Source organism: Rhopalosiphum padi, chromosome 2 (genome assembly GCF_020882245.1).
Source record: "Rhopalosiphum padi isolate XX-2018 chromosome 2, ASM2088224v1, whole genome shotgun sequence".
Taxonomy (NCBI): domain Eukaryota; kingdom Metazoa; phylum Arthropoda; class Insecta; order Hemiptera; family Aphididae; genus Rhopalosiphum; species Rhopalosiphum padi.
The window spans coordinates 85,634,704-85,653,935 of NC_083598.1; the positions used below are offsets into that span (position 1 = coordinate 85,634,704).

The following is a 19,232-nucleotide window of genomic DNA, read 5'->3' on the forward strand; positions in this document are numbered from 1 at the left end:
TATATTATTATTTATTATTAGATTTATTTAAAGTTTGTAAGGAAGTTCACTATAATGTACGATATAAGTAAATAACACATTACACATGCGATTAATCTTTTACTAAATTCAATCTCCGGATTTCAGTTATACACAAATTACAATTTCTATATGAATATAGAATTATATACATATTCTATAATTCAAATTTATAAAAACATTTTTATACATGTATAATTTGACCTGTGGGCTATGATTTATGAGATTCTTTCAGGATTAAGTATATGTTTACACTTTACACTTTACACTATATTACGTCGTCTGAATATAAAAATATATCTAAATCTAACTTGTTGGTAGGTACCTCTACCTATAATAACTCGTTAGCGATGTTTAAATGGTATATAGGTAGGTATATCTACTTACGATATTTGCGCTAATTTTATCAAAAAATAAAATATTTACAAATTTGGATTTTATACACACAAAAACTCGAAACAGTGCAGTTGGAAAGCAAAATGACATAATGTTATAAATACTTAATAGGTATCTAAAATAATATTATTATATCGCCCAAATTAATTTTTTAGTAGGTATTATAGGTTCGTAGGTAACTATAATTTTCGGGTCTTCGATAAAAAAAAATGTATGCACATAATGCAAATTAAAATAATTAAATAAAAGTTTCTATTTAAATTTTAAAACAAACAACACATTATCTGAATTATTTATTATTTATAAATACCAAATTGATAGTCATAATTTTTTTTTTTTTTTTTTGTACCTACATAATATCGTGTCGTATCAATATCACTGTATTATGCAGGTCATAAAATACCTATAGTTTTATTAGCGATATCTAGTAACGAAACGATGAACTAGAATGTATTATCGGTTTAGTTCACAGCTATCCGGGTAGAGAGCAGCGTTCGTTCAAATCGTCGTTTTTCGTGCACCACCGATTACCAAAGACATTGTACACGGTCTATACCTTTAACCAACATTCTTTTGAAACCGCGATTTGTAAGTAAACCGCACATGCAATGTAATAACAATAAATGTAAATACTCTCTATCACGGTTTTAGATTATTTTCTCTTGCTCTCTATTATCATCTACGATTGTACCACCAGGAATCATGTTCTAGCGCATTAGCGCCCGCCGACTAGTACTGATTGTAGCGCGAACATGAATTTTCGGTGTACTCGGTGTAGCATCATCGTTTGTTGATTAGTTGATTATGAACATGTTCAACTCTAACATAATGTTATACTAATAATCACTAATCACTAATGTGCTGTGTGCAGTCATAGAGAACGCGTCGTGGATTATCGTTACAATACTGAATAAGTATTGTAATTCTGGACTGTAGTATTCTCTCACTTACTGTTCAAACAGGTAAAGTAACCATCAATAGTCATACATTTTTCACAAGATGTATAATATAGTTTTTTATTTATACATTTTGATCAATAATTTATAGGTGGTTTTTATTAGTGATTGATATATATATATATATATATTTCAATAATGGCTCCGACCGTTCAAAACAATACAACTCAAGAAAAAAGGCCGATACGATCCGTGGAAAAAAGGTGTGTTGTTAATAATATAGCTTCTTTTGTTTTATAATTCTCTTATTTATGTATTTGTACTCATTATTGATAATTTTTAGGTCCGATTTAGTATGTAAAGTGAAATATTGCAATATGCTTCCAGACATCCCCTTCGATTTAAAATTTCTCTCGTATCCATTTGATGCTACAAGGTACTTTACCTCACCAAGGATACTTTTTTACACTTCTCTTTAACTTGCATTTTAATTAATTTATAATAATATATTTTATAGATATATACAATATAATCCAACATCTTTAGAGAGATCATATAAATTTGAAATACTCGCAGATCATGATTTAGGACTCAACATTGATTTGGTTAATAAAGATAAGTATACAATAGACTACAATTTACAAATGGATATTGCCGATGAAAAACTTTTGGAAGAAGATATTTTAGCTCCACAAGATTCTAAAAGGTATTAATTTATGTTTACTATTATAACACAAATTATTTAACCAAAAACAAAATCAGTGGTTTGTTTTGTGTATAATAGTAATATCACTGGTACAATGTGACTTAAAATAATTTTCTAACCTAATCTCAAAATTGCTAATTAAAAGTTATTTAATATTGATCAAAAAAAATGTAAAACATATTTAATTTGCTCGGATTTAAATAAAATTATGTACTACATATTATTTATTTTATTTTTCATTATGGGTTATTGTATTTGTGATACTTATTAATGAATAATGAAAATATTTTTTGATTCGGTTTAAACTGTAATTCTGGGATTAACTTTGTAAATATTTTTCATAAAAATAATATTTCAATTTTTAGATCTAGACATCACGCTAGAAGTGTATCATGGCTACGGCGTACGGAATATATTTCTACGGAGCAAACCAGGTTTCAACCACAAACAATTGAAAAAGTTGAGGCTAAAGTTGGGTTCAGTATCAAAAAGAACTTTAAGGTATGGTTTTGAATATAAAATATCTTATGTCTTTTACTAAAATTAAAAAAATATGTTTCAGGAGGAAACTCTTTACATGGATAGAGACAGTCAGATGAAGGCAATTGAAAAAACATTTGAAGACAATAAAAAACCAGTTGAAAAACATTACAGCAAACCAAATGTCCATGCTGTTGAAACATTAAATGTTTTTCCAGATTTCAAAGTAACATTAAAAATATTAAAAATTGTTATAAAATTGAATAATATGTCTTAAATATTGTAAATTAGAATTGGAGATATCCTTGTGCTCAAGTCATCTTTGACTCTGATCCAGCTCCAATGGGTCGGCCTGTTCCAGCCCAAATAGAAGAAATGTCTCAAGCTATGATTAGGTAATTATTCCCTATATATTTTTAAACTTTCAAAATAAAAACAATTATTATATGAATAATATTGCTTATACATTTATAAATATAAGAAACTAAAGCTTAAGTTAAAACATTTCAGAGGTGTAATGGATGAAAGTGGTGAACAGTTTGTAGCCTACTTTTTACCATCTGAAGAAACGATCATTAAACGTCGTGAAGATGCTGTTGAATCACGTCCATATGATGATGATTATGAATACGAATACAAAATGGCCAGAGAATACAACTGGAATGTTAAAAGCAAGAGTAGTAAAGGATACGAGGAAAATTATTTTCTTATTGTACAACCAGATGGAGTATTTTATAATGAATTGGAAACCAGGTTTGGTTTAAACTATTTTAAATAGTTAAATATTTTTTTACATTATGATTTAACTTTTATTTTAGAGTTCGTTTAAGCAAAAGACGACAAAAAATTGGTACACAGAGTAGTAGTACTAATACCAGATTAATAGTACGTCATGTTCCAATCAATGAACAAGAATTCAGTGTTCACAAATTTAGAGAAAAACAGTTGCAGCCATATGATGAAGAAGAAGAAGCTAAAGCTGAAGAAGCAGCTAAAAAAGCAATGCAAGGTAATTGTTAAACATATTAAAATAAATAGCTTTGGTAGACTTAATTTCATATCTTAACTGAAATATTAATTTATACTTAATTTTACACATTTCAAATAAGTATTAAATAAAGAAAATTGAATATTGAAAGAATATTATAATTTATCTTTGATAATATACTTAAAACTTAAATAAAAGATAAACAAGAATTGTAATTATTTATAATTTATATTTATATTGTATTTAATCTACAGTAAAACATTTAAATAGAAAATGAATAAATAATTGCTGTTTTATATTAGTCTACTTGAATATTACTGGAATCAATTTTTTTCTTAGTTAACCTAAGTACTGATTATTAGTTCACACATACATTTTTTTTTTTTAATGTTAATTAACGTGTATTTTTAATTTATTTCAGCTGCAAAAGAAAGTGCAAAGGAAATTACAACTAAAAATAAAGCAGACAGTGATGACGATGATGATAATGATTCTAGAAAAGGTAATAAAATTATAAATCTATTTAAACTTTGACATTTAAAGGCTAGTAATGAATGCAGCACATTAAAACACTAACTATGTATGATTTTTTTTAAACACCGGCAAGCAAAGAAGTTTTAAAGTAATATACAACACACTATCAGTGGCGTATATAGACATTAATTCGAGGAGGGGAAGGTTATTATATTATATATTGATTTTCAAGGCAGGTTCGCAAAACATGCAATATCGTATCAACAATAAATTTGGGGGGGAATTAACCCCTAAACCCCCCTCCTATATACACCACTGCACACTATACTAATTTATACTTTTAAAATTAAACAGTACTTGCTCATTTAAAATAGAATTTTTGAGTAATTTTAAGATAATTATAAAACAAAAAAGATTAGCAAAAATCTATTTTGAAAAAAATCTTATCCAATGTCTTTTGATAAAATTAACTTTACTCAGATTGAATTTCATAGCTATAAAATTGTAATTATTGTTATGATGGTTTAATTTAATTATTCTAGTGAACCATTCTTACTATAAATGTACAAAATTTTGCATAGATGACCATCTAGAAGTTGAATAAATAAAATCTCGTGTTACCCTTCCTCGATAGTTGACACTAGAGGTCGCAATTACACGTGTAATGAACTACACGGATACCCGTGTTTTTACCTATGACGGGGTTAAAGCCCGTGTTATAAAAATACCCGGGTATTTAAATACCCGTGTCCTTAAATACTCATATATTTAAATAAAATCGTATCGAGCAATTTTAAAATCACCAAAAATGTTTAGATAAAAAGCATACTTAGGTAGTAGGTACGTAAATGTAATGCAATAAAATTGGCAATAAGATAACTTTGCGAATATTTATGTTTGAATCTTAAAACCAGTTTTAATATTATTCTCTTATATATTATTATACTTATAGCTTTTAGTGTTTATGCCTATATAATATTATACGATAAACGAATGCGTCATACTAATTTTTAAGCATAACTATAAAAATAACTTATAATAAATGAGTATTAATATAATTAACTTGTTGTGCTATTTAATCGTATAAAGACTTGTATAAAGAGTTAGGAAAAGTTAGCAAAAAAAATATTTATATTAAAGTATATCTGAATTTTGAATTAATATACAATATATGCACGGGTATTAAATACACGGGTATACACGGGTATTATACATGGATATTAAATACACAGGCTTTAATATATTTTTTACCCGGGTATCCGGGCTCCGTGTACCCGTGTATTCTAATACCCGTTCACAACCGCGACCCCTAGTTGACACGGTTCTTTCTTTCTTTAGTCTTGACATTTGTTTTATAAAAAAATATGTATGTAATAATATATAAAAAGGATATTTTATTAATGATCTCTATAACTACTATTATAATTTTAAAAAAACTGACTAATGACTATATATGATAGTAAATTAATTTATTATTTATGAATTTATAATATATGAATACATAATTAATTTTTTCTAATGTTTACAGGTGATTCTAAAAAAAATGATTTAGTTTCAGATAGTGATGTTTCTGATGATGAACCTACGACTAACCCTAATCGTGCCAACAGTGAAACAGTTGATAGTGACAAAGAAAAAAATAATAAACGTCAACGATCTGCTAGTGATGTAAATTCTGACAGTGACACTAGTATTAAGAAACCCAATAGTCATAAAGCTAGTTCTGGAAGTGATGAAAGTGATAAATCTGATGAAGAAGATAATGTCAAGAGAAAAGAATCATCTCAAAGTGGTGACAGTGAAGAAGAACGTAAAGTTAAACGCGTGTCTAGTGAAGCTAGATCGGATAGTGATAATAGTGATGTCGAAATGAGAAGTAAGAAAAGCTCAGAACGCGGGGCCAGTGAAGTCAATTCAGATTCTTCAATGTCTGATAATAGTGACCAAGAAAGTAATAGAGGTTCTGATAGTGATGAATAATGATAATTTATAGGGTTTCAGTTTAAGACTTACTAGCATTTAATATTATAAAACTAATGAATGATGCTTAATATTTATGACATCTCTCAAACTCTACATCATATGAAACATATATGCCGTAAATTTAAATAAATGTGTATATATATATATATACATAAGTATATCAAGTTATGATGATAATATCATGAGGACTGTTTTGGCATGTCACTGGACTCGTTGAGCTACAACTTCAAATACTACAATTTACATGTATTGATCCTTTATACATTCTTATGATCAAACAAAAACAATTTAATCAAGTTGAATTAGTATAACTGCATGTCCCCTTAATTCCAATTTGTCAACCAATATATGACTTTATATAGTTTATATAGGTATATTACATATTACGTATATATTACTTATTGTATTGCTTTGTACAGATTGTAAATATTCATTTTTTTATTAAAAAAAAAAAAAATCAAAAAAGTTATTCTTATTAGGTTATGATGTATCCATAATTTTTAACTCATATAGTTTAATATTGAGTTATGCCTTCTACAAATAGTTGGTAGTGCTAAATTTAAAAATCTACTGTATTTGTACTGTGAAAAGTTAACCTATGCTCGATTATTTCCCAAATCCACAAAAACCACATAATCAGAAAAATCAAATATTAATGTGCTAATACAACATGTATCCGCAAATAAATGGCAAATATTGAATCTCCATTTTTCTTATGATGATAAATTTTGTTTTAATGATGTAAAGGATGACCTGCAAATTACTCTAATCTATCATTTTATACTATAATTTTAAAGTTTAAGAACAACAGGTGGTCAACTTTACTTTCCAAAAAATGTGTTAAATAGGTAAAGAATGGAGTTGAGAATTTTTAAAAAAAGGACTTCCGAACTTTAACATAATTTACTCATTGATTAAATAAAAACTACATTAAATGATAATGATTTGGACGCTATAGAACATATGTTGTGATTCGTGTGATGATAGGCCAAGTTCATAAATGATCAAAATAGACTAACAAATTCTCCCACTTTTGATATCAATTTCAAAATTTTAAGACAACTCAGGAAAGCTTAATGAAGTCCCACATATCCATATTCTTTTTAAAGCTCATAAAGATATACCTACTGGCTACTTGTAACTTATTTCGAAATATTGGTGAAGATTTTAAACCGATACATCAAAATGAATGGTCCAACTTACGTAAATTTTCAAACATTAAGCGTCCGTTGGTGTTTCAAGACGACACTAGAACTGTCTTAATAATAATTACCTATTAATTTAATAAAGGTCAAATGGTCAATGCGCCGGATTACTGTTTTTTCTGTGGTTTGATCGACTTATTGCCCGCCAGGCGACAATTTATAAAAATATTATTATACCGGAACGCCAGGAACCAGTATACCAGTTACCTGATTTATACGACAACCGCAAATGAAGAGAGGACAGCAACAGCTGAGCTGGTAACCATGAATGGAGAAACGTTACGACTTTGCGGGGTTGTGTGTAATATCCATAGAATAATATCACAAAACAAAAACTGATGGAGGGGAAAGTGATGATAATGAAATAATATAATATCATTAAAGAACGACTATTATAGGGCCACAAGGACGAACCAAACAGTATTATCTCTCAGCACTCGCGATATTTGCATAATGCATAATAACTTCGCTAGATAAAGGGAAAAAAAATAAAAATCATTAACTGATTGTCTTACCTACGTCGTAGTTATTAGTTATTTTTAATACACATGTGAACGTACAAAGAAACAATTCTGCTGTTGACAGTGTAATTTGTAAGCTTACATACACCAGCAAGTTCAGTGATGGTTACGCAAGTTTTTGTCGAAGATTTTGTATTTCAATTGACTAATAATTTTCATTATTAGTCATCCAATTCAGTTGAATTAGAACGATTTTGTCTTCCGAACTAACTACGACGAACGCACATTCATTGTTTCGTCTGCATTCTACAATATGGCTGACCTGATGTTTGATTATCAGTTCCGTTTGATACTGATCGGTGACAGTACAGTGGGCAAGAGTTCGTTGTTGAAGTTTTTCAACGATGGTAAATTCGTCGAGGTAAAAGCTTTGTTGAGAAATACCATTATGTTCAATTCATAAATTTGTTGTTTTTTTTTTTATTGTTATTTATCAGGTGTCTGATCCAACAGTTGGCGTTGATTTTTTCGCTAGAACAATACAAATACCCAGTGGTCCACGAATAAAATTACAGTTATGGGATACAGCTGGCCAAGAAAGATTCAGGTAAACAAGAATTTTTTTGTTTTTATTATAGTTCTTGTGGCATTAATGGTTGTTCTTTGTGTTTGATAGATCAATTACAAAATCTTACTACCGAAATTCAGTTGGTGCTTTGTTAATATATGACATAACAAAACGAGCCAGTTTTGATCACATACCTGTTTGGATGAATGATGCCAAACGACACATTGAACCTCACCGACCAGTATTTGTCTTAGTTGGTTGCAAATTAGATTTGGTAATTTTTAAAATATCTATATACAAGTATACATTCTAACCAAATTGTTAAAAAGTACCTATATAATAGATTTTTTGTATAGGGGTATATGCAAATTTTAGAACTTTACTTTTGTTTATTATGATATCTGATTTAATTGGAACAATAAGTAATTACTAATTAGCATAACTTGTTTTCTTTTTTATTATTATTACAACAACTTGATACTGTGTTACATTTGTTTTCTCTAAAATTTTCATCTAAAAATTCTACAGTAAAGTAAAGTAAATGCCTTTTATAACATAAAGTATTTCATTAAATCTAATTACTTTTATTAATTATAAATTATAATATATGTTCCGTTAAACTATAATAGATTATTCTAAATTGAATAAATTTAAGATTACAAGGGTTACAAGGTTATCTTCTTGAGTTTTGTTGTATATTATTAAGGAAAGTTTCATGATAATTTTACTAAAATAGTATTGAATAAGAGTGTAACAGTGTTTTGAGGATATTTTTATGACATAATTATTTATTTAATTATGAGTTATTAAATACTTAAGTAATTTTAAAATTACTACCAATTCTGTATAGTATATTTATTTGTTTTTCATAGGTAAATAATGGTGCTAGTAAGAGGGAAGTGACTGAAGAAGAAGCCAAACAATTTGGCGCAGAACATAATATATTTACTGTTGAAACATCTGCCAAAACCGGTTCTAATGTTGAATTGGCATTTTCTGCAATCACCCAAGAAGTAATTTATTTATTTATTCATAAATGATTTATATTATATGTAACTTAACTATTTTCTTTTCAATGCCTTTTAATAAATATAATATCAATAAATCGAAAAAAATAGTCGTAATATCTATTGCTTATTAAATATTATTTATTTTAGATATATCAGAGGATAAAAAGTGGTGAATACCAAATGGAAGAAGGCTGGGATGGTATTAAAAGTGGCTATTCACATCATTCAGCTAGCATTGACTTCAATAACTATATCGAAGCTGAACCAGCTAAATCGTGCTGTTAAAACTTAAATCCCCTTAACAAGCTTATTACTGTTTTTTTTTTTTTTTATCTTTAACTGAATAACAATTTTACGAAACAAACATTTAGCTTTGATGACTTTTAATTTTTTAAATTTTAAATGTTTATATTGACAAATATTAACCTAAGGTAAATATGTAAGCTACACTTAGGAGAATGGTACAAGACTAGTATTTTATGAATTATTGTAAACTATAGTTTATTATATAGATATATTATATATAAATGTATAATTTTTTTGCACATAATTATATTTTTTTAATATGAATGTTTTACAATTAAGCTTTGTATAAACTATCTGTCATACTCAAAAATAAATTACTATAATTTATTTCCAAATGTCAACATACACTGTTTTATTGCTTGCTGGCATAGATGGTAGTCCCTGAAAGGTGGCACCATGTGCTTATGCAATAATGATAAAAGTACCATGAATTCTGCTAAAGCCTTTTCATAATTGTGCTTATCCATCAACCGTTTGGCAACAGAATATTTATTCTCAGTATCCTTAAAAAAATATTTGTATTAATATTTCTCATTAAATGTAATTGAACAGTAGGTACCTGCAAAACTTTTAGAACCGGTAACAGTTTAGTTGTTTTTGAGCAAACCATACAAGATACTACAAACTCCATTGATTCTGTTGTCACCGTGATTGCATTTCTACAATGTGTACACCTGATTCTAAGTGATGTATTTGTCTTCATCTGTTCCAAAGTTGGCCAATCTTGACAGCAGGCAATACAATTACATTCAAACCAATACCTATTACAGTAAACCCAGTGTATTTCAGTTAATTGCTCACAATATTTTGTTGTATACAATAGTTTATAATACATATATTATATAATATTCATTAGTCATATGGATAACAGTTAGTTAAAATATTATACATATGTTCAATTAACTTGTACAAATATATTTTTTATTTAATACAAAATGTAAATAAGCAGTAAAATTATTTGATGACATTTAAAGTAAAATGTGTTAATTATCTGCATACCTCGCATAATCAATTATTTAAGCCTAACTAAATATCAAAGTTCAATCATTTTTTAATTTGTTTATTAATTTTCTAAATTGTGTTAAAATATTTAATCTATAATTAATATAACACCAATTTAATCTATTCTGTGATGATAAGAATTAACTATACATAGATTCAATATGATTCATCTCCCAGTCTCATTTTTCTTTAATAATCAAATATTTAAGCCTAACTAAATATCAAAGTTCAATCATTTTTTAATTTATTTATTAATTTTCTAAATTGTGTTAAAATATTTAATCTATAAATATAACACCAATTTAATCTATTCTCTGATGATTAGACTTAACTATACATAGATTCAAGATGATTCTCTCCCAGTCTCATTTTTCTTTAATAATGAAATCATTCAAAATCTAATTTTTGAAATTTTTAAATACACTTATACGACAATTTTTTGAATACTTTAGATATTTTGTTTTTTGTGTTATCCAAGGATGCTGTGATAAGACTTCTGTTTTTTAAATGGAAATAACCTTTTTCTTGTAAATTGTTGGTCCAATATTTAAATAGGTACTAACTCCAATATTTTTTTTAAGGTTTTTATGTATTTAAATTCAAACGATTGGTTACTGAGTTCAGAGTTATTACAATTTGTGTATAAAAGGTAATGAACCGTGCCAGTATTTAAGAATGGTGAATACCTGTTTTTAAGTTTCTGTAATCGCTCTTCTTTTGGGTGGAACATAAACATTGGACCATAATTTTCTGTAATCGCTTCTCCAGCATACAGTTCTCGGATGTTGTGTACCACGACTGTTGTTCCTCGGTGGTATCTACATTAAGACAATTTGGCAATCGGGTTAATTGACGATTGGTCTTTTTTTGTACCGTGTAGTTGAGCCATGATCACCGTATAGTATACAGTAGGTAATATGCATTGGCACCTACCTGACAACGCATGGGTCGCAAGAGTGGTTCAGCAAAGCTAAGGTCGGGTAAACGGAGCCGCCAATGAACACGGTCTGTTGCTCGTTGTCAAGTTGTCGGAGTTCGGACACTTCGAATGCATTAAATTGAAGCAGCAACAAATGATGTAACAACAGACTTCCAATGAACAACTCGTCATCGGTTAGTCGACGGTTTGTATCACAGTCTGCAGTGAAATAATTTGTCTTTTTCAAACAGGACAAGTAAAAAGCAGCCACGTGTGTTCTGTGTAATATGTCTTCTACAGATCTCGTTTCGCGATGGGTGACCAAGTTGTACAAGTTTATGTAGTTATCGGGTTCGTGTTCATCACGTGGCCTCAGCGTCTAAAAAAACGTATATTTTTTATAAATTATAAGTAGGTATTTCGATATAGCTCATAGGTGTCAAGTGGTTATACCATTATAGCCTATGTCCTATACGTATATATAGGGTAGCAGAATACTAAAAATAGTAAAAGTAAACATATTTAGATAGGTACATTGTACATATAATTAGGTAGGCAAATTATAGGATGAGACGGATGAGTTACTTAGACCCAGAAATTAATTTTACTTAACACGTTGGCTGCCCCATGACCGCCGGTGACCCAAGTCATTTCAAAGCGTGGTGGGCCACACTATTTTTACATAATTTGTATTTTAATCGTTTTTTTTTTCAAAACTATCTACTTTTTTTTGTCTACGCCACGGTAAAAACTATATTTTTCTATTTCCGAGCCGTATTAAAATAAAGCCCATTTAAGATAATGTCGAATTTGGTAACTGGCGACCCAAGCGGCCCCTAATAAAATAATTCAGTTTAGGTCGCCGGCTACCCAATTAGCTTCACAATAAATAAAATCATTTGGGTCGCCGGTGGCCATATGGCAGCCAACGTGTATTATAAAAAACTCGTAGCCTCCATCATCGGGCTCCATCCTTAAACTCTTTTATAAACTATAAACTATAATATTATAATCAACGAGCTGCAGTTACATGATTCAATAATTTTGGTCGTAGGTCGATGAAATACTTCAACGGCTGTTGCGTGATTATTCGAAGTGCGATCAGGCACGTTATAGAAACGCCGGCCGAGAAGAGCACAGGCAATATCGAACATTCTATCGCATGATACGATTCCAAAGCGTTCCTTTTGCAAAACTCACTGCAAAACGCCACTCTTTCGCAATCCGGACACGGTAAAGGCGCCACTAATCTGTGGTAAACATTATGATTATTATTATAAAGTAAATGATAAAAAATGCAATGCACTGATCATCAACCCGTTTTAAATGGCTGTATGTAAGCGGTGGCAAAATTGCAAATTTTCTAAGTAACCTGCTGTGGACTTCGTCCCCCGCACCACTTGCATATATAATACTATATAAGCTATAGTATTTTTCCTCGCATAATTAAATGAAGGGAGACGCTGAAATCAATTTGAGCATTGACAAAATAGATTCCAGTTTTTCCCTATTCCCCTCCAAATATTTTACTTTTGACTTAAAGTACCAAAACTAGATTCAATTTTTCACCAGAAACCATCTCAAAATTTAAGATCGAAGTATTTTATTATTCCTATAAAGGTGAAGTATAGACACAAAAACACACTCAACATTAGTAAAACTACCTATAAAAAATGTATGATATCGCTTGGTTCAAATTCTAAAATAGTAAAATGTCATGTTGTCTTATTATTTTTAATCATATACTAACGTACTTTTATGTATATAAATTATAAATATATCTTAGTTTTTATTTATTAATACAACATTTTCGTATGTTATTAATTTTGGATTTAAAATATTTCTAAATATTATTGAATGTGAGAAGGTATTACAAGGTGTTCCAACATCTTGCAACCCTAAATTAATTCATAGTTAAATCCACCCCTGTGTCTACTACATTAAATAAAGAAATAGATAAATACTATAGTATTTAAATTCAACGATAAATTGATAATATATACCTATAACATATACGTATTTTATAACATTAGATGCCGCCGAAAGACAAAAATCCGTTTCGTATACCTGACGAAACAGTTGGTGCAATGCGAGTGATTATATTCTCGAAGTAGGACTGAAGCGTACGCGCGCTCGACCAACAAAACTTTCCCGACGGGCACGTCCCTTCCGGCTACCGCGTGTCTTCCTTCAGTTTCGTTGTATTCGACGGACACTGCGTTGCTGAACGCCGGATATGCGTCGTTCCGTCCGCCGTCCATTTCCGGTTCCTCCGGTTTCTTTGTACCGGTCTCTATTATCCCTATACGCATACGAATATAAAATAATATCGATATCTGTGTGAAATGTGATTTTTAGAAGTATATAAATAATAATTATTTTCATTGTTTTTTTACCGTTCTTAGCATGCTTGTCCTTATCCAACATCGTCAACATGATCTGTACGTCCAGTTGTCGTTTACGCCGTTCATCAAACGACAAACGCGAATCATCCAGAGACCGTATGGTTGTCTTAAACGACTCTAATGCCAATTTTAATTGTTTCGTGGCCAGGAAACACCGCGCTTTCCTATATATACATAGTACCTATATAATATGTGTCGACATTTTATATAAGGTAATATTTTTTCATTTTTAATCATTGTAGCTGCGTCACTATATATATGACACTGCCGCAAATCGCAATACCGCACGATACACGGCGTATATTACTACATTGTACATCTTTATTATTATAGATGACACTATATAGAGTGACGTATTTAGGGAGGAGATAGTACTTTTTTTTATAGCCAATAGAGTTTATTATATTTAGTATTAAAAATGTAAATTGTAAAGTACTCAGTCCGTTCGAACGATGAACTGAAAAGTAGATTAGAATAGTATAGTCTGTCATTTATCGACGAAAATTTGTTTGCATTTTAGGGGGGTTAAAAAATCTTCCAACTTAAAATTAGTTTATTATAATATCATAACAAATTATTATTATTATTTTAATTTTAGATGATTTTAATGCTGCTCAAACTTCACAGTTTCAATTTATAAATTTAAAGCTGCCATAATTGTCATAACAAAATTGGTTTCTGAATACTTCCAATGCTAGTAATAATGTACGAGTAGGTATACTTCAGGAATAGCATTAGGATGATATATAATGTTTAAATGTATATCAGATGACATAGCAGTATAGCACATATAGAGACAGATTTATTACATTATTAATATATACAACTATACAAGTCATGTTAAAAAACTCGACAGATTCTATATTGGTCATTTTTAAATATGTCAATTAATATAGGTAGAGGTATCTACTATCTAAGTATAGGTATCCCTAGTAGGTTAGGTTAGGTATATTTACCTAGTTAAAATATAAATTATTATTAATTGTTTGAAAGTTGTTTTAAAGAAAACCGAGATGCCTAAATTATTATTTTTGTATCTTATTGGATTAGTAGCTTGTAGCTATATTATAGCTAATCGATGTAGTTTTGTGTGTAACTTATTGCTACGAGTCTACGACCTACATCACTAAGCATAATTCATGTATGATGACTTTATAAATGATTGTCATTGTTAAATTCTTTTTTTAAAAAAAAAGGTATATATTATGAATTATACTTATTAGATACACTAGGTACGGGTACGGGTACCAACCTTGAACCTAATAACTACTATAACTATATAAATAATGTATAGGTAATAACATGTACAATGTACAACTTTAAATTATAAGATTTAATGAATAAATACCTAAGTATTAAAAATGTACAGTATTGCCTACTTAATATTTACATGTGTTTAATTTTCGGTCTTACTTATATGCTATTTACATTTGAGGTACCAATACCATGCAATATACCTACCTATCGGCTATCACGTAAAAAGTAAGGAAACAATTATCTACCTATGTGTTGTAGTAAATTGTTGACATTATTAGAGCCTCCCCCTTCCATAAAAAACTGCACTAGGTTAAAAATCTAGGATATTGTTAACTGTCTCAATGGTAAATGTCCCGTGTCTACTCCTGTACTATTAATTTAATTTTAAAAATGTTTTTTATAATTATAGTCAAAAAATACAAATAAAATAAAAACCATAAAATACATCGATTATATATATTTAAATTTAATTTGAAAAATGTCAATCATATATTAATAACATAAATGAATGCGCCTTTAGCTGCTATGAGCTATAATATTTTAGTTAAAATAAAACATAAAATAAAAATAAATACAAAATATATTACCTATAAATTAAAAACATATTAATTTAATTTTTATGATAATATGAACTTACAGATTTCAAAAAATTTAAGGTATCCATTTTTTGGTCTTTATATAGTATATTATTTTTTTTTAATATGATTTTCTATTTACTTTTTGTATAACTGTTTTTACTTATTTTATTTTGTTTATTGCAACTTTGGATTTTTATTTACACTTCAGTTTGAAAATCTGGTTCACTGATTCATAGTGTAGCATAATAACAATTAAAACAACTCGGGTGAGTTTACACACATTTCCTTCAGGTAAACATAATGTTGACCCGAGATAGTTCACTATTTTTAAAAATCGGAAAATTTTACCACCACCCAAAAATCCTAAATACGTCTCATGATGAGTATTATACTATTATGAGTGTGCATCGGTAAAAGGACTGCCAACAGCCATTAAATGTGTATATATATATCATATATGTATAATATTTGTGCCACGTGCGACGTACCTATCGTAAACTTTGTATCGTAGATCCTTAGGATATCCGTGGTCGAGCGCCCGTTGTATATCCGAAATGGCCAAGTCGTAATTTTCTAAATGATATAGACACGCCGATCGATTGGCATAGATGATAGATAATTGTTCCTTCCAATCTGCCATAAAAACACTTCATTATATATATGCTAAACATTCCGTTTCTCTTTCTTCCAAACACCACCCATTCATTAGTATATAGTTGTATTATATATGATCAATTACCTTTAGTTTGGGGACAATGGAGGATAGCTATAGAATACCAGTTGAGCGCATTTCGATAATCCGACTTCTGAAAATAATCAGTTCCGGATTTTTTCATTTCCAAAGCCTTAACTCCATTTTTGTAGCTCGTCAGTTCTTCTTCAGTATGCTTGTTATTACTATCACCAGAAGCCTGTCCGTGCGCGTACAGTCGTTCGTACACGAACTGTATTTTCTGTTTGTCGTTTGTCGATTTGGTGAACTCGTCCCAATCAGACGATTTTAAAATATTACGAAATCGATCGTGTCGAATCGAAAACGGCTCGCCGCCCGGCGGTGATGGTTCGTTCATCATAATAATATCGTGACTAGATAGCAGGTATAGGAACAATATATTACTGTAACATCCGACATTAAACAGGATTCACAATTTAAGCCAGAAGATATTTTTAGAATTTTGGACGTTTTCCAGTAGTTAAGTTATTCGGTACGATTAGGAACAATACTTCGTGGAGTCGTTGCAGGATGCATTTTTGTATATTATTATATATTTAATAGTTATATCATCATCTGCGTCCTTCCATCATTGGGTAACTTATCGTTAACCGGGTAGGTTGAGCCCCCATAAAAATGTCTTTACGACCTTATAAATTACAACGAGATCAGGAGAACTTAACAAGTGTAATGTTTTTATTTAATCATGTTCTATGATATGCCACTCATGGCTCAACTGCTTACCTATTTACAAATTTCGGGGGGGGGGGGGGGTACATTATTACAATATATATACATAAGATTATATATAGGTTATTAAACTAGCCCTCGGAGAAATTTCGGGAGGGGTTACAACCCCTTAACCCCCACCCCGGTTGCGCCACTGCCTATTTATATTTTTAAAAAAATACCCCTGTCGAAAGTGTCACTATATAGTGACTATTATAGCCACTACAATATTATGGTGAATAACTTATTATTTCTCGTGTACCTAATTAACAGTCAACAGTGAACATTGTACTCTCATCATCGCATACGCTTATTATTATTGTACACTTTATGTTGTATACTTCTATAAATAGGAACTAATTTAATAGAGCATAAGAAAAAAAAATAATAGCCAATAGCGAGGTACACTGGTTTTAGGTGTTTTAGCACAGAAATATCTTCTTTGGTTATCTATAGCGCCTTTTAATATGTAATGTTTAGTAGCGTGTCACTTTTAAATAGGTTCATAATTACAACTAGGTTTAATATATGTAAGTTGAGTTAATGAGTTGTACAATACCTTATTGTATTTCACGTGAATTTAAATCAATACCTATTGCCTATTGGCTATTGGATATCGTCATATCGCTTGTATTATATATATGTTTAAACATAATACATTCTCATAATTTGAAACATTTATATACATTTTTTTAAATTGCTTTAAGAATATTAAGAACAACTTATGCGCGATCTTGTATAAAATGTATAGTTTTTAATCTAGGCTAAACATTTTTTTAGCAATACTTAAAAAATATTGATTTTAGTAATATTAGAATATTTTCAGTTATATTTTTTAGTACCTATGTACCTAGGTAGTAATAAAATAAAAATCATCATACATTTGAAATTTGAACACCTATCAAACCTGTTGTCAAGATTGCAAAAATTTCAATCATTGATAAGATTTGTGAATTTGTGATTTTACGCTAAACTTTTGTTTAATACCCATTCCTCATTTAGCTTATAAGTTATAAGGAATCTTAATGTACACCTTTATTATATTTTAAAACTATAGCAGACAACAGTTCAAGCTCAAATTTGTAATAAATCTCCATCAAGGGTTTTTGCTTAAGAAACAAAAATTGTGCTTACCTATATGGGTTTTGACCTATTCTAGATACTAAAGAAATAGACAATTTAAAATATTTATTAATAGAACAAAGCATTTTGAAAATTATTAGGTATACCAGTTCATATAAGTAAATATTAATATAACTATTAGGTGAAAATCTCGTGCTTAATTCATTATTGAACTACAAGGAAAAAAAAAAACAAAATTTCCTCAAAAACTAGTTTTGCATAACGACTTTCATTTTCTCTGATTTGATTTTGTTTTTCCAGATTTTTTTTAGAAAGTAATGGAATTTTTTCATTTGTCCGAAGTACCAGTTATATAAAATGTTCTACCAGAAATCGCCCTCAAAGTTAAAAATTAAAGCATTTTTCTTAAAGTGGCAACAGAAAAGAAAAACCAATACATAATTATAAAACAATGAATTTTTCATTCACAATTTAAAACAACCAAATAATCATGGATTAAATAATTTAGTTAATACACACTTATTTATAGTGTGCAAGTGAAATATAAAAAATAGTATCTAATATGTAGGACGAATTTTTAACAATATATTTAGTAACTACTAAATACTAAATATTATTTAAAAAAATAAGGCCTTTCTACCAGTATAATTTATGTGACCACTGACCAAGTTATCATTTAATAAGATTAATCCAATTATTTCCAAGTTCATTTATTTCATTTACTTGGCCACTTTTGATTAAACAGGCTCATATGAAAAAACGCTAGTGGATGTTGGTATTATATGTATTATTTTTTAAATACAATTAGGTGCCACTACATCATATTTTAAATTGAAATTTATAACTAATTTCAAAAGTATATTTATTGTATTATGTGTACAAAGTACAATTATGTAAAATGTATTCATTTTATGAATTAAATTCCAAACTGGGGAAGGTTATGGGTTTTCATTTTTTTATTTTTAAGTTTAAAATATAATATTTAACTACAGTGAAAACTATTTATAACGAATCTGAAGGGACCAAGAGATTTATTTCCTTAAAGAGAGTTTTCAT

At 29.1% G+C, this 19,232-nt stretch overlaps 3 protein-coding genes across 4 annotated transcripts; 2 read left to right on the forward strand and 1 right to left on the reverse strand.

The window, feature by feature from the left end:
• The first annotated feature begins 1,052 nt into the window (after positions 1-1,052).
• On the forward strand, positions 1,053-6,667 carry LOC132919402 (RNA polymerase II-associated factor 1 homolog). 2 transcript variants are annotated; one of them, XM_060980985.1, is made up of 11 exons: positions 1,053-1,376; positions 1,462-1,573; positions 1,654-1,746; positions 1,828-2,016; positions 2,382-2,517; positions 2,579-2,722; positions 2,788-2,891; positions 3,007-3,249; positions 3,315-3,505; positions 3,906-3,986; positions 5,487-6,667. In XM_060980985.1, exons 2-11 carry the CDS (start codon positions 1,509-1,511, stop codon positions 5,936-5,938), a joined length of 1,698 nt encoding a protein of 565 aa, XP_060836968.1. In that variant the 5' UTR covers positions 1,053-1,376; positions 1,462-1,508; the 3' UTR covers positions 5,939-6,667. The 2 variants fall into 2 exon arrangements, with proteins under 2 accessions (XP_060836968.1, XP_060836969.1); XM_060980986.1 differs by having other exon boundaries at positions 5,511-6,667.
• A 530-nt stretch (positions 6,668-7,197) lies between these two features.
• Positions 7,198-10,470, forward strand: LOC132919403 (ras-related protein Rab-39B). The gene is made up of 5 exons (XM_060980987.1): positions 7,198-8,028; positions 8,105-8,214; positions 8,284-8,449; positions 9,048-9,188; positions 9,333-10,470. The coding sequence occupies exons 1-5, from the start codon at positions 7,921-7,923 to the stop codon at positions 9,468-9,470; spliced, it is 663 nt and encodes a 220-aa protein (XP_060836970.1). The 5' UTR covers positions 7,198-7,920; the 3' UTR covers positions 9,471-10,470.
• On the reverse strand, positions 9,661-16,774 carry LOC132919401 (SET and MYND domain-containing protein 4). The gene is made up of 9 exons (XM_060980983.1): positions 16,392-16,774; positions 16,141-16,285; positions 13,809-13,981; positions 13,480-13,714; positions 12,443-12,662; positions 11,427-11,791; positions 11,180-11,311; positions 10,051-10,252; positions 9,661-9,994 (listed from the first exon to the last, which is right to left on the reverse strand). The coding sequence occupies exons 1-9, from the start codon at positions 16,723-16,725 to the stop codon at positions 9,809-9,811; spliced, it is 1,992 nt and encodes a 663-aa protein (XP_060836966.1). The 5' UTR covers positions 16,726-16,774; the 3' UTR covers positions 9,661-9,808.
• Between the last annotated feature and the right edge of the window lie 2,458 nt (positions 16,775-19,232).